Below are 16657 nucleotides of genomic sequence, written 5' to 3'. Positions count from 1 at the left end.
TTATGATTTATGAAGTTTCAGGACAGATGCTCATTTTAAAATCTTTGCAGCTGCTAGCAAGTATGACTTAAGGCACACACAGAGAACAATAAATATTTGATGTGTAGTGGGTTGAATGGTGGCCCTCCACAAAGATATGTGTTTGCCCTTATCCCAGGAACCTGTGAATGTGACCTTATTGGGGAAAAAAAGATGCAATGAAGTTAAGGATCTTGAGATGAGATCATCCCGGATTATCCAGGGAGGCCCTAGATGCCGTGGTAAGTGTCCCTATATAAGTAAGACTTAGGGAGAGAACACAGACAGAAGAAGAGGAGGCGATGTGACCATTGAGGCAGAGACTGGAGTCTTGTGGCCACAAGTCAAGGAACGCTGACAGTCACCAGACACTGGAAGAGGGAGAGAATAGATTCTCCCCTAGAGTTCCCAGAGGGAGTTCGTCCTGCTGGACTTAGAGCTTCTAGCCTCCAAACTAGAAGTGAGAGACAAAATTTCTGTTGTTTTAAGTCCACCAAATTTGTGGTGCCTTGTTGCAGTAGCCACAGGAACCTAATACAAGGTGCTACTATTAATAATAAATATAGATTTCCTTCCTCTCAATTTTGTTGTAAACCTAAAACTTCTCTAAAAAGTAAAGTCTTAAACATATATGTGCGTATATATGTGTATGTGTGTGTATATACATATGTTTTTTATTTTATTTTAAACCATTACTTTTTTAGCTTTGATACAGAGAAGTTAGAAAAGCCCCTTCTCTTGGTATTTTTCTAATAACAATCTTTACTAAAACAAAGGCAGTCAAGGGTGGAAGGAAGAGTTTCTCAGGACATTGAAGTCCTATTAAGTCATTCTGCTTGTAATCCCCAAAAATGTGCCATGAGTACTATGGAAAAATCAGAAGAGAAACCACTTTTTTAAAAGTGTTTGCCTTTATACTCTTGCATGTCAACACTGACGGTGCCAGGGAGCCGCAAATACCAATGCACTTGACGTTGTTACCAGTGGGGGACTTCCCATCCTCACCCTCACAGCCACCCCAAATCCAGTAAACAAGCATAATGAAGACATCTGTTGACTCCATCACCCCTCTTGCAACGCTTGCAATGCTGGTAACCTCCAATACTTTACGGACAAAAGTAAAACTTTGGCTCAGTTCTCTGTTCTTTAAAAAGCCCATATATCACCATTTGGCATCTCCAGGTTTGACTCATTCAGGATATTGTATTCTTTTCATGAGTACACAATGAGCTAAAGTCCTCTCAAGGGTGTAGGTGTGCGTTCAGGAAGAGAAGTTTATGAGATTTTCTTCTTAATTCTGATCATTGAAAATTAGGTTTCTCATAAGAAAACAATATCCCTTTTTCCTAAGGGTGTTGTACAACTGGAAGATCAGAGCACGTCATGAACAAAGTATCAAATTGAATGTAAAATGGATTAAAGGTGATTTAGAAATTTGAGCAGCAGCAGGGAAGCTGTGGTACCTGTGATAGTATTAAGACTCGAGTTTGGGGTGATTATCTTACATCTCAGTTCAAATGAGGTTAATGGGCTTTCAAATCATCACTGGGGGAGGGCAGGCAGAACCCGCATCTTTCATATGAGAAGTCCAAGTTCCTTGGCTTGTTTTACAAATCCTTTAGTATGTGACCTTTTACTTAAGTCAATACTCCCTTTTTTTTTCCCATTTCTTCCACTTATTTGGTACATTCTATTGCTCTCTTCCACAAGAGTAAAGAAAGCATTGCATAGAACAGAATTTTGACCTAATTTTGTCTTTCTTCAGGAAAAAATTTATGCAGTCATTTCCTGCTTTTAAATACGAGCTATCCCTGGAGATTAAGTGGCTCATTATGGGACAGAATAGTAGCTTCACATATTCCTGTATCTTTGCTCCCAGCACATAGTAGGTACTCAGTAAATACTGACTGCTGAATGAATATGTTTAAATGTACATTTTTGAGCATCATAAGTAAGAAGTATCAAATGAGTAAGTCATGAAGCAAAAATAAGTCTTTATTAGGCAGCATGGGAAAAGAACCAATAAGTGATCAATATTTAATCAGCACCTACTACATGTCAGGCACTTTTTAGGCACTGGGAATGCAGTGAATGAAACAGTCTCTTCCCTCATGGCACTGTCATTCTAGCTGGAAGAACAGACGATAAACAAACAAGTATAAGACAAAGTTATGCTCTCTCCTTGAGAGGCATATAGGCATTCACCCAAAGCCAAACCTAAGTGCTGGTTAACTTCCAGGTCAACTGACTCTGGTCCTTTTGACTCCTTATTTTACCCCCCAACCATCACCAAATTTTAAGTGCAGTATATTTTAACTGGAAAAGGCTCATGTCTGCAAACCTGCATTTAGAGCTGCCCTCTTCCTAAGGCCTTTTCAGGTTCTATATCACTGCCCAGAAGCAGACACCAAAAGTCTAAACCAGCTTCCTAAGGGGTGTCCTGCAGATCTAAGAATGAGAGTTATTTATTTATTCAGTTCTTCAACAAAACATTTATTGCATGCCACGTAGTCTCGTAAATACTGATGTTGAGGTTACAGCAGTAAATAAGTCAAAATCCCTCTCTTCTCATGGAGCTTCTGTGCTGGTTGGGGAGGTGAAGGGGGCAGACAAAAAGGAAATACTTACACACACGTTCACAGTGCTATGGAAAAACACAAAGCAAATATATTTTAAATAAGATGGCCTAGTGAGTGGTCATTTGAGCTGAGACCCTAAAGGAGTGAGGAAGTGAGCCATGCTGATGTCTGAGGAAGAGCATTTCAGGCAGAGGCAGGTACAAAGGCCGTAAGACAGGAGGTCCACGTGACTGGAACACAGTGACAGAAGGGGTAGGTGGTCGGAGATGAGGTCAGAGAAGCAATGGAGGGCCGGATTAGGCAGCGTCTCACAGGCCACTGTAATTGTCATTCTACACTCTCTGACGTGTAGAATCAAATATCGAGAGAATAAGCAGCTGGTAGAGCAGAAAGGAATCCTCTTTGGAATCAGAAAAATGTGGGTTCAAATTCTACCACCACTATTTGTAGTTGAGTAATCTTGGAGAGTCACAGAAACTCTCTGAGCCTCAGTTTCCTTGCCTGTAGAGTGGGCTGGTCATAGAAGCACACAGGGCTGCTGGGGGCATTAAATGATAGGACCTTTGCAATGCACCTAGCACAGCGCCAGGCCCCTTCAGGGATCTCAGCATATGGTAACACGGTGCTTCCTTTCCCTCTTTTATCTCAAGCTCTTCCGCTTTTACTGTGACTGAGATGGGAAGACATTGGAAGATTTTGAGCCAAGGAACGGTGTGACTTGACTTGAGGTTTTAGAAGCTGCGATGTGGAGGGTAGATTATGGGGAGCGAGGGTGGAAGCAGGGGGGTAAGTGGCTAACGCGACAATCCAGGAAGAAGATGGTGGGGTTTTGGACAAGGATGGTTCACGTGGAACTGGTGACAAGTGGTCAGATGTGGGATATGTTTTCATGGAGCTAATAGGATTTGCTGATTTTTGCACGCAAAGTATTAGAAAAAGAGAGGTGTCTCCAAGATTTGGGGACCAAGAAACTGGAGAGTGAAGGTACCATCGACTAAGGTGGGGAAGATTTGAAGTAGGCTCGGAGAGGCAGGTGCCAAGAGTCTGTTTCTGAGCATGTTAAGTTTGAGATGTCTGTTACACACTCAAGAGGAGCTATCAATTACACAGATAGACGAGGCCAGGCCAGAAGTGAGAGCGGGTATCGTGGGTGGGAGAGCTCCATGGCAAAGGACTTAGGGATGCTGGGCTAGGGATAACGGGTTGCTTTACTCTCGGGCTCCTTACAGCTTTTAACACAAACGTACTTTATGAACATCCAAGGGAAGGATTTAAGGTTTACCAAACTTATTTAACTTACTTATTAAACTTTACGACACTTATTTTAGGGAGCTTCCGGTCACACTATTATTCTATAGGACACCCTTTGGAGAATACTGTTGAAGACAGTAAGTATTCGTTTTGTAATAGAATGATCTCCACCTTGCAGCAAGACGGCGCAAAAAACAATAAGAGTTGGAAATGTGTATCGTTTAATCAGTACCTGACAACTTTTGTGCTTCTTTGCATTTTCCCTTGTGAATTAATAGAACCCCATTCTAGTTTGGAAAGCAGATTGTTTTGAGGTTGGTTATATGAATTACACCCTAAGATCTTGATCAGCTCACCCCTTGGGTGAACTAATAAACTCAGGTTTCTAAACCTGCAGGGCTAAGGGCTCAACCTCCTGAATTCCAGGCTGAAATAGTTCAACTTGCCTTTATCCTTTACTCTTCTTCAACTCAGTGGGTCTTATAGATTCAGGCCACCACCTCTTATACTCCTCTCGATCAAGTTTAGCCTAGAACCTCTTGTCCGATCACCATCACAGTCCTCTTCCCTGATGATCTCATGTTTTCCCGTAACTTGAACCACACACAGACTGATGGCTCCCGAATCCACATCTCGCGCTTCCAGCTTTCTCCTGAATCCTAGGATGGTATTTCCTACTGCTGTCGGCATCTCTATCGTGGTATCCTAGAAGCATCTCCAACTCAGTGTGTCCCAAACTGAGACCAACCTTTCCCTCACTGCATTTCCCTGCAATGTTTACTTCCATCTACAGCACCACTGTGCTCCTGCTGCCCTACAGAGTAGCCTGGAGTCATCCTTCCCTAGTGGCCTCCATCTGCTTTCTGCTGCCCCACCCAGGCCCGCAGCGTGCAGTCATTCATGAAGTCCTGTCATCACTACTTTCTAAATCTCCCCCAGGCTTCATCCTGTTCGCCCTCTACTGACACCGCTCATTTCAGGTGCTCATCCTGTTCCACCTGAATTGTTTCATTAGCCTCCGGGTGTCTTCCTGCCATCTACGTGGGGCCACCACCACCACCAACTGGTCCTCCTCGCTGCTGCCAAGGCTACCTTGTCAAAAGGAAAACTAGTCACGTGACTTCTCTGGCTAAAAGCCACCAGTGGTGTCACACTACCTTCAGAATAAAGCCCGTGTGTTCAGGGCCTTTCACAGTCTGGTCCAACCCACCTCACTCCCACTGTGCCCCCAGGACACACAGAACAAATCTTTCTCCCCATGACATGACCTTTGATACCTCCGTGCCTTTGCACGTGCCAGAGCCTTGCCTTTACTGGGAGCGTGTCCCATCTCTCTTCACCCCTATCCAAAATAGCATCCCTTATCAGGCTTGTTGAAAATGAAACCTTCTTTGAGAGCCTTCCTAATGGACCCCTCAAGCAGGCAGATCTCTTTGGTACCTAGAACTTTTATATGTAACCCAGATCTCCCTGGGCCTTGGCAGCCTGGAGGAACAAGGGAAGAATATGGGTAGACTCAGTGAATGTTTCCTACCAATGAAAGTTAGGCATTTGCAGCTGGGACGAACACTCTGTAGGCGAGTGTTTTTAAGGCCAATGATACCTATCACAATGATTCTTAACAGCTTTCCAGGCCGAAGAAGCAAACCCATGGAGAACTGAAAAGAGCACAGCGAGGTCGTACAGAGACTGGAGTTGAGAGTTCGTTCAGGAACCGAAGGGAGCTGAGTCGTCTTTTTGTCCCACAGTAGCTGGAATTCATGAAGCTCATTCTACTTTTTCTGTCTACCTCTCTCTGGATCCATCCATATCTGCTGCTCTACCGGTTGCCAGATATCTCTCTATCTCACATTCATACTCAACAACTGAGACTCTGACATCAGAGGCCCCTGGAAACCCTTGAAAATGCTCCCCTTGGGTCAGGCACACAGTTATAATCATAGGGGTTGCAAGCACAGAGCACTCAGAAGTGACTGGAGCCGTGACAAGTATTACAATGGCTTGTCAAGTTCAAGTACCTTCCTTGTGTTTCAGAAATCCCTAATGTGTCCACGTGTATTCCCGAACACCCATGATGGTCTTCTGCGTCCACATTTCTCTTTCCCTGTTACCCAGAGGCTCCATCTCTGGCTCCTTGGTCTATGCAAAGATAGGTGTCTCTTCCCTTACACAGATGGTGTCCTGTGGTCCCTGCCTTCTCCGGCCTCACTGGTATTAGTTTGATCTGCAACCATGCTTGTGTCAGAGCACAACTGTCCTCCTCCAACTCATGCTAAAACCTGTTAGACCAAAAAAGGGAGTTTCTAGCGGCACCTCTTGTGATTCAAGTCTTTTCCTTTAATTTGCTTGTTTGCTTCCTGACAGCTCACCCATTCACAAGGCACCTGACAAACTCAGGAGGTGAGACCAGAAGACGGTTTGACCACCACCCTCAAAAGCATTCTTCCTTGCCAGTATCCCAAACCACATTGTACGTTTCAACTCTCTCCTCAGGGTGAGTTCCTTCTTTTTCAAGGGCAACACCAGGGAGTAAATTGCTTATAAATCTTAGCATGAGACCAGAGCCTCAGCCAGTTTCTCCATGGAGTTATTGTCTGTCCCAGGAGGCTCATCGAACCCCCATAACCCATGACATCAGCACCCTATGGCCCAGGAAGCTTATCAAATTCCCATAACCCATGACATTAGTACCCTATGGCCCCACGAAACTTAGCAAACTCCCATAACCCATGACATTAGCACCCTATGGCCCCAGGAAACTTAGCAAACTCCCATAACCCATGACATCAGCACCCTATGGCCCAGGAAACTTAGCAAACTCTCATAACCCATGACATCAGTGCCCCACGTCTTGCCTACCCCACCACCACGCTCACTGTGCCCCTGGGTAGGTGGAGGCTCAGAGCCCAGGTCCTCTCTCTTGCTCCAGGAATATACAATTCTGATTATCCTAACACTTGCCGTGTTACATTGTAATTATCAGAGACAGAAGGAAACCAATATTTACTGATAACTAGTATGACCCAGATTTTTTATTAGATGCTTTCCATGCACGATAATCTTTAATCTTCATGTCCACCCTTTAGGAAGGAATAATTATCTATACAAGTAAGAAAATAACTCAGAGAAGTGACATGTCCTATCATAAGATCTCACGGCTAACGATGCCCCCAACTACTGTGAACTCCTCCTTGGCAGTGACGGTCTGTAATTCATCACTGTGTCTCCGCGGCATCTGTCACACTCTAAGTAGGGGCTCAAACAACATTTTTCTAAGGAAAGAAGGAAGGGAAGGGAGAAAGGAGGAAGGAAGAATAAAGGCCTTGATTTCACCTTGCACTTAGTAAGCACTTGATAAATGTTTATGAATGAATACTAAGGTTTGAGAGAAGCCCTCCAAGTTTCCCCTGAGGCAATCGAGTGATGTGATTGGCAGGACTCAATTTATCAGCCTCCTCCAGGCAAGCTTGTGAAACAGAGCAAGAATGATGGGGCTGGAGCTAATGTAATTTCAGATGAATCCATTAGAGTCCCTGTACTGCTGAAAACTGGGACGCAGAATTAAAGTGCCCTTTATAATTTATACTCAAACACAAATGGGATGTGGAAAGTTGAACCTTTGCTTTATATTCTGATACCTTTTCCTCTGGCCCTCGAATCGGTTATTAAATGAAGAGAGCTTCAATAAGGGCAGAAAGCTGGGGTGATTTAGGAGCGAGCCTTACCCCAGCCCAAGAGCTGGATGAGCTGACTTACCGAGCTGTTCTCCAGTCTCTCAATTTTATGATTATGTTATTTGGGTAACAGGAGACAGGAGAGAAGAGACAGCCACACTGGGGAAGCGCTGTCTGATGAGAAGATGTCAGGTCCGAGGGAGTAGAGAGAGAGGCTGGGAGTCTATTTCATCATGGCCCTGCACCCCGTCCCTGAGACACTGTAATAAATAAACCATTGGCTGTGAATGTGTCGATGTTCCCATAGCCTCTGTGCATAAGAGGGGGTCAGCTGGAAAAGTACGAAGTACACAGCCATGGAGTTCTCTTATTTATCATTCACAAAGAGATAAAGAGGATAGCCCAGGGATTTCTGCTTGGGGCAGAAATGGAGAGAGAGTGAGAGAGGGCATATTTTAAATTTATACCATTATCTCATCTCTAGGAAGAAATCAGGGGGATCAAAAAGTTAAAGACTGCAATGCGAATCTCCATGTCTCCAAACCTCAAGGGTTTTAGGATCCTAGGATTTTAGAGCCAGAAGAGCTCTTCCGGGCATCTGATTATTCCGTAGGTGAGGGAGCTGGGGCCTACTGGGTGGAAGCTGGCATCAGTGAGAGGCAGAGCCCAGGTCACGCTCAGGCCACCTGGGGCCTCCCTGGTCCTGCTCTCTTCCCCTGGTGCAGGAGAGCCTGCCCATTCGGTAGTTCTCAGTTCATCGTATTCTATCTCAGTTCTACCAGCATCTCAGGATTCAGCACCCTCCACAAAATAAGCATAACAGTGCCTACTCTTTACAGACTTGTTTTAACTTATCAAATGAGATAGTACATGTGGAATGAAAACGTTTTGCAAACTTTAGGAATCAAATGAGATAACAGATGTCAGATGAGAATGTTTTGCAAATTGTAAGCCCTGGAATGTGCTATCAACCTCTGTGTGAATATAAGCATCATTAACATTGGTGACATTAAAAAGTATCTACCCCATTGTATAGCATCAGTGTAAATAATAATAACAGATTTCCAGTCTTTGTACATGACTTTTCAATTGACATCTCCTTTTCTTTTTCTTTTTTTAACATCTTTATTGGGGTATAGTTGCTTTAGTGTTGTGTTAGTTTCTGCTGTATAACAAAGTGAATCAGCTATATGTATACATACATCCCCATATCTCCTCCCTCTTGCATCTCCCTCCCACCCTCCCTATCCCAACCCTCTAGGTGCTCACAAAGCACAGAGCTGATCTCCCTGTGCTATGTAGCTGTTTCCCACTAGCTATTTTACATTTGGTAGCGTATTTATGTCAATGCCACTCTCTCACTTTGTCCCAGCTTGCCCTTCCCCCTCCCCGTGTCCTCAAGCCCATTCTCCATGTCTGTGTCTTTATTCCTGTCCTGCCCTTAGGTTCATCAGAACCTTTTTTTTTTTTTAGATTTCATATATATGTGTTCGCATACGGTATTTGTTTTTCTCTTTCTGATTTACTTCAACCTGTATGACAGACTCTAGATCCATCCACCTCACTACAAATAACTCAATTTCATTTCTTTTTATGGCTGAGTAATATTCCATTGTATATATGTGCCACGTCTTCCATATCCATTCATCTGTCAATGGACACTTAGGTTGCTTCCATGTCCTGGCTATTGTAAATAGTGCTGCAATGAACATTGGGGTGCATGTGTCTTTTTGAATTATGGTTTTCTCAGGGTATATGCCCAGTAGTGGGATTGCTGGGTCGTATGGTAGTTCTATTTTTAGTTTTTTAAGGAACCTCCATACTGTTCTCCACAGTGGCTGTATCAATTTACATTCCCACCAACAGTGCAAGAGGGTTCCCTTTTCTCCACACCCTCTCCAGCATTTATTGTTTGTAGATTTTTGGATGATGGCCATTCTGACCCGTGTGAGGTGATACCTCATTGTAGTTTTGATTTGCATTTCTCTAATGATTAGTGATGTTGAGCATCCTTTCGTGTGTTTGTTGGCAATCTGTATATCTTCTTTGGAGAAATGTCTATTTAGGTCTTCTGCCCATTTTTGGATTGGGTTGTTTGTTTTTTTGATACTGAGCTGCATGAGCTGCTTGAATCTTTTGGAAATTAATCCTTTGTCAGTTGCTTCGTTTGCAAACCCTCTAATAAAAATTCCTCTAACTTTTTTTATAAGCTCTTTTTTCTCATTAGACAAAGTAATATATGTTCATTATAGACCGTTTTTTAAATCAATTTATTTATTTATTTATATTTTATTTTTGGCTGCATTGGGTCTTCATTGCTGCACGTGGGCTTTCTCTAGTTGCGGTGAGCAGGGGCTTCTCTTCGTTGTGGTGCGCGGGCTTCTCATTGCAGTGGCTTCTCTTGTTGCAGAGCACAGGCTCTAGGTGTGCGGGTGTCAGTAGTTGTGGCATGCAGGCTCAGTGGTTGTGGCTCGCGGGCTCTAGAGCACAGGCTCAGTAGTTGTGGCACCCAGGCTTAGTTGCTCTGCGGCATGTGGGATCTTCCCAGACCAGGGCTGAAACCTGTATCTTCTGCATTGGCAGGCGGATTCTTAACCACTGCGCCACCAGGGAAGTCCTAGACAATTTTAAATACCAAAAGACATATAGAAAAAAATATCACTCATAGTCCCAAAACCCAAAGATAATCACCATTAATCTTTTGATATATTTCCTTCCAGTTTTTTGCCATGCATATTTTAGTGAGTTATCATCATATTGATTTGAATATTCTCTTCCCTGATTTTTTTCATCTAACATTATAACTTAGATATTTTTCCATGTTACTAAAAATCATTAAAATGTCTTAATGGTTGTATAACATTTTATCCTATGGATATACCATAGTCTATTTAATCATTCCTTCTTATGAGCTATTAGGTTGTTTCCTTTTGAAAAATATTATACATAATGCAACAATTAATTGTGAATAAATCTTTCATGTATCTCAATCTATAAACAGTATTTTAGGATAGTTTAGTAGAGATAGGACTCATGAGAAGAGGAATTTTTAAAGTTTGATACATTTGTTGAGTTATTTTCAAGAAGATTTTATCAATTCACATTTGCCCAGCAGGGATGCAGTAACAAACTACCACAAGTTGGGCGGCTTAAAACATCAGAAATTTATTCTCTCCTAGTTCTGGAAGTCAGAGCCCAAAATCAAGGTTTTGGCACTGCCTTTTCCCTGTGAAGGCTCCAGGGAAGAACACTGCCTTGCCTCTTCTAGCTTCTGATGATGGTCAGCAATTCTTGGTGTTCCTTGGTTAATGGCAGCGTAATTCCAATCTCAGCCTCCATCTTCACATGGCTTTCTTCCCTATGTATCTGTGTGTCTCCAAATGTCTTTCCTTGTAAGGACACCAGTCTTTTGTCTTCCACCCTAATTCAGTATAACCTCATCTTAACGTGATTGCGTCTGCAAAGACTCTATTTCCAAATCTGACCCCATTCACAGGTTCTTGGGTATCAGGACCTCAACATGCCTTTTGAGAGGACACAATTCAACCCACAACAAATGGTATATGAGTGTTCCCATCCCATCCTGTGGTCCCCAGCAATATCACTTCACATTTTAATTGTATTATGTATATCCTCAAAACAGAAGCAGATTTCCATAAAGATCTTCACCAATGTTGAGCATGGTGGAGTGATCACTTTTCAGGGGTTTTTTTTTAGGTTAGTCTTCTTTACATAACCAAGATTGATATTTATTTATGTTAATTTTGGGAAGAGCACTGATCTGCTTTTGATGTCCAGCTGAGCTATCTCTGCTATGGGCCCAGGCCTCCCCCAGAACCTCAGGGAGGGAACTTTTATCAGGAGCCACCCTGAAGAGGGGGAAGCTCATGAGCTTGGGAATAAGACAGATCTGGGTTCAAATCCCAGCTCTGACACTTAGCACTGCATCACCTTGAACATGTACTTCATCTCTCTATTTTCTCCTCTGTTAAGTAAGGATAGAAAACACGGAAGGGTCAAGCACTTAGCTCATTACATGGTAATTACTCAGTACATGTTAGCTATGGTTATTCATGTTGATTAAGGTTGTTGCCATTGGTACTATTATCATACTGCTGTTGGTTCTTCCCAGTTTTTATGTAATAAGGTTTTGTCTCTCTGCCTAGGTACCTGTGTCTGGGCACTATTCCTGGAGCTCAAGCATTTTCTGTCTGACTCTGTCTCTCTCCTACCCAATCATTTATTGTGTGGATTCCTAAAATGCACATGGCATGCCTGGATTCTACCCTGATGTCCTTAGTTCCCTTGCAGGTCCTTGCTTTCTGCCACCAAATCGTCCCCTCACGTCAGGGCATATCCTCTGCTACAGAGCCAAGTCCAGACAGTTTGGTTTCCCCTGGTGCCCCATCATATTTCAGTCCTTCAAACCTGACCTGCATATCCAGAGCTTGCTCTGCATATGAGCCCTCTTGCACAGTCTGACATCAGATATTGCATGGCATCTCCCTTTAGCCAGGCTTCTCTTCCATCAGTGTGGTATATTGTGACTTTCCAATAAGTGATAACCTTTTCTGGACCACCCCAGGCCCAGCTTCTTTCTCTTAGCCTGTCCAGTCTCTTCTGTTCAAGCCCTGGTTTTAAGAATTAACCTTATTAGAATCATCCACCTTCTCCTCTTCAAAAAGATTCTTCAGTACCATATGCAATGATTCTTAGAATAAAAAACCCATATGACATTTCCCCCAAATTCATTAGTTTTCTGTTCCTCAAGTATTTTTGTATTCAACAGGATCAGTCACGGGGAACGGAATGGGAAGGGAGGTAACGGTCAATGCTAAAGTGGTCTGGGGCACATTTTCTCCCACTTGTAATCGGGTGGCAAATTACTTATTCCACTTCATATGGTAAGGGAATTATAAAACTCGTCTATACGTATTTTGTCTTGTGTATTTATGTTACTTTGGGGTGCCTGCTTACAGTAACCACAGTCAAATCCATTAAAGATGACTTTTATCTCAATGTCAGAGCCATCTCCTTGACCTTGATGCATATTCATGGTGTCATTAACAGCTGGGCCATGCCCTTCAAGATAGCAGGCATAGAATAATGGGTCCTCCATGACCTGGAATTGCATGGTAAAATACCGCACTTTAAATGATGTTGCACACAAGCAAGACTTAGTCCTATGAGTCAGAAATAGCCTCTTTGCCCTCCAGCACTACGAAAGAAGTTCTCCTAAACATTGCAGAACATCTTCAAGCTGGCAGACACCAGTGCATTCTTTGTCCCCTCCTGCATCTCACAGGAATCAAATCTCTTAATTCAAGAAAACAGCCAGAGAGTATCAATAAATGGTTAAAAATGCCAAGACTTTGGTTCTGATCAAGGCAAATCTCTAGAGGCAAGAGAAGATACCATACTGGGTCTGATCCAGTTTCTCTAGTTGTACAGCTCATTTCCATGATTTGTAACTCATAGCTATGAATGTTATATTACATGCCTATATATTGGCTTACGTATACGTGTACGCCTATTGAAAACCTCTAATGTGACATTCCCATACTCAAATTCACTAACTGAGAATGGTGCTGTTCAAGGACCTGATCTTATCATATTTTATCAGGTAGAGCAGTGATATAGCTCTAGGAATGAGAGAACCTTCCATCTGGGCCCTTGGAGTCACTCAACCTTTTTAGTTAGGAGAGAGACTTGGGACCTTCTTGGGGTAGCAACCACTACCTATGGGGTTGCATCCAACGTGGTGCTGAGTTCAAGCTCAGGTTAAGAAAATGACTCCAGGGTAGAATTCTAGGAAACTGGGAGCTTAATTCATAAAGAATAGCATCTCATGGGAAACCAGATGCCATGGGAGACTCTCATGACTGAAAAATGATAAGCAGATGAAGGAATGTAAGGCAATTGGGAATGAAATTAGAGTCGCCTTAAATCTGACTGAGGTTAACAGCTAGGACTTGATAATTTAAAGAATATTTACTTTTATTGCCTTAAAGAAAATGGAGTTGTGCTGAAGTACAGGCGGTCAAGGAAAATCTTATTCACAGCACCTACAGCGCTGCTTGACATATGTGAATTATTTGCTTCCATCAGGGAAATGCAGGGAGAGATGGCAATGGAATGAAGGATGCTGAGCTCTTCACCCTTTGGAAGACGAGGGCCTCAGAGCTGAGCTCCACAGCCGAGTCCAGCTATGATTTGGTTTTAGAGAAGGTTTGAGACTAGGTAAGAATCAGGTCTCCAACTCAGGGTTGCAGCCCTTACATCAAAGGGAATTTCATTCCCTCCCCAATATACTGATGGGCTCATAAGTCAGTCACCCTTCCCCCTCCTTTTTTGGGGCAGTCTGTCTGGACTGAATCCCAGGGCTCTCACTGGCCTCTTGCCTCCATCAAATGCTGGAATGTTGCGCTTCTCAACAGCAGGGGGCAACTTATTGTCATTTGCTGGAAAGTGGGAAAAATTATTTTCTCATGCTTCTGGGCCTCTCAGCAAGGGTGACAAAATGAAACATGAGTTTCACTCTGCTTCTGAATAAATAAAAGCTTATTAGCCTACAATTCTTAATTAAATTTTTTTCTGCATCATATTCCCCCTACCGGGAATTGAGACCTATTTTAATCTCCCCTTTCCTTGAAACCAACGTCCATTCCTTCATTCTTGAGGGTGTTCCTTATAAGTCAGAGAACTGTCGTCAGTTCACTTCATATTGCTCAATAACTACTGTGCATTGACTTAGCTGCACTGTGCATGAGACTTTGAAAAATGTGTGGCTGGTCCTAAAGTTCAGCCCCTATTCGTTCATTTGATCTTTTAGCCAACATTCCTTCAACTCCCCCTCGCTGTTCTGCGGATTACAGATTCAGTGCTACAGATACACAGCTGACACCCTCAAAAAGTTCAGATTCGTACAGAGAGGGTGGGGGGTAGGAAAGTTTAAGATAAATCAGAAAGGTTATCTACCAGATATGCAACATAATTTCAGGAGTCTCAGAAACCATATAAGAGCCTTAATTAATGCCCCCAAATTCCTACATGTCCTCAAAAATACTTTATATTATGAAAATAAAGAAAATTCCCTATAGGCATTCAGAAGGGGGGGAAGAAAAAGGAAAGCTTGCCCAAAGAAGAACAGAAATCAGACTCCATAGTAACAGAAGATAATGGTGCATCATTCTCAGAATTTTGACAGGAAAAGCTATAGCCCAAGAATTCTATACTCAGTCCAAAAAACAACAACAACAACAAAAACAAAGCAGTAGGGTTGCCAGATTTAACAAATAAAAACACAGGACACTCAAATTAAATTTGAATTTCAGATAAACAATATGTTTTTAGTATAAATATGTTCTATGCAGTATTAGGGACACACATACTAAAACATGTTTAGTGTTTATCTGAAATTCAAATTTAACTGAGTGTCCTGTATTTTATCTGTCAACCCCAATATAAAAAACATTTATACTTCAGACATTTTAGACATCAACGAGCTAGAAGACTTAGCACGCCCCGTATTTTCTAAAACAGTTGCTTGGGATATTCACAATGTAAAGAATTTAAAAATTTGAATAAGAAAGTCACGATTAAAGGGGGCTAATGACTAGCAGTGAGCACCAATTACTAAAAATTTTACAATTGGTATAAATATGGTTAAAATTCTAGGAGAAGCTACATATTATTAAAAAGTAATGATTTAAAACTAATACATATACTAGTCATTCGAAGTCTATAATCTTAGATACTATTACCAAGAAGTGGATGCAGTCAATGGCTGGGGACAAATTTTAAGCATATTCAGAGCACGGTTCACACAGCGTAGCAAGGTTAGAGAGAGGAATGACAACACACCTCCTTATTTTGTAGAGTGCTGTTGTATGTACGATGCCATTCGAACATGATCTCATTTGGGTCTCACATGACCCTGGGAAAGTTGAGAGAATTAATAAGGTCAGTAAGCACATGTTTCTCATCTATACCATTGGAAAAAACAAGGCTGAGGGAGCATTAATGGATCACCCCATATTTAGCTACTAGCAAGTAGCAAGATCTTGCCTCCAAGTTCAGAGGATGATTCCAGACCAAAGTGAGGTGTACTGTCGGGTTTGTCCAACTCTCAAATCCAGTTTATTGCTAACTACGAGGTCAGAGAAGCCACTCCCACTCAATATTTGTTGATTAATTAACATTTTTCCAGTCAAGTCAACTGATTATTGATTGAGTTTCATGTTCTCAATTGTATTCTCTGGGGTACATAGAAATGGTGTGAAACATGACCTTTGTCTTCTGGATTTAAAATCTACTTAGAGAGGAAACCAACATACATGGGACAACCTGATAACTTCAGGGGATGGCTAGGTTTCTGAGCTAGAACATTGCAAAATAGTATAACAGAATGCTTCTAATTTTTAAAATCTATATATTTTTAGTTATGCTTAGGAAAAAAACCTGGAATGTTGGAATACTGGGGAGTTTTATATTCTTCTCTGTAATTTTCTGCATTTTCCAAATTTTTTACAGGGAATAGAAAATACTTTAGACATCAAGAAAAGACATCTTGTTTTGTTGAGTTTAAATTAGATATTTCACCAAAGACCAGAACTTGGAAATGTGGCCTTCTAAAAGGTTGTGATTCCAGACCTGCATTATCAGATATGAGGCTGTTGGACACCTGAAATTCAGCTAGCCCACGTTTCCAGGTGGTGTGAGTATAAATTACACTCCATATTTTGAAGACAGTACAAAAAAAAGATGTCTCAATAATTTTTATATTGATTACATGTTGAAATGATAATATTTTGGATATATTGAGTTAAGCAAAATACACTATTGGGTTAAATAAAATAAAATTAATTCCACTTGTTTCTTTTTACTTTTTAAATACAGTCACTTTAGAAAATTTTAAAATTACATGAGTGGCTTGCATTTGTTGCTCAGAGTGCATTTCCACTAGACAGATAGTGCTGCTGTCGATGGATAGAAATCCTACGTAGAGGCTACATGGAAATCAGATTTTCTGGATAATGCCATCAGTGTGCCTACACAGCCCAGAGAATTTGTAACTGGACACGTTACCAAAAAAAGGTGAGTTAATTCTATTTCAAATTAGGGAGAAATCCCAGT

The 16657-nt window shown here is 41.9% G+C and overlaps 1 protein-coding gene across 5 annotated transcripts in view; it reads left to right on the top strand.

Moving 5' to 3' along the window:
• LOC307192126 (uncharacterized protein) overlaps positions 1-16657 on the top strand; it is a 304662-nt gene that overhangs the window by 234122 nt on the left and 53883 nt on the right. For 4 of the 5 annotated variants that reach the window (XR_013829980.1, XR_013829981.1, XR_013829982.1 and 1 more), the window contains exons 8-11: positions 158-260; positions 6213-6342; positions 13631-13762; positions 16055-16618. Coding sequence is in view for 1 of the 5 variants with exons in the window: in XM_079932722.1 (XP_079788848.1) it covers positions 158-260; positions 6213-6342; positions 13631-13661 (264 nt within the window). In the remaining 4 variants the exon portion in view is untranslated. Of the gene's footprint in view, positions 1-157; positions 261-6212; positions 6343-13630; positions 14177-16054; positions 16619-16657 lie in introns of those variants that run through there. The other variant, XM_079932722.1, reaches the window with a different exon arrangement.

This window comes from Stenella coeruleoalba (assembly GCF_951394435.1).
Source record: "Stenella coeruleoalba genome assembly, chromosome: 10".
Classification (NCBI taxonomy): domain Eukaryota; kingdom Metazoa; phylum Chordata; class Mammalia; order Artiodactyla; family Delphinidae; genus Stenella; species Stenella coeruleoalba.
Note: the sequence above shows the minus strand (reverse complement) of the source record. Positions and strands in the feature narration are given on the sequence as shown.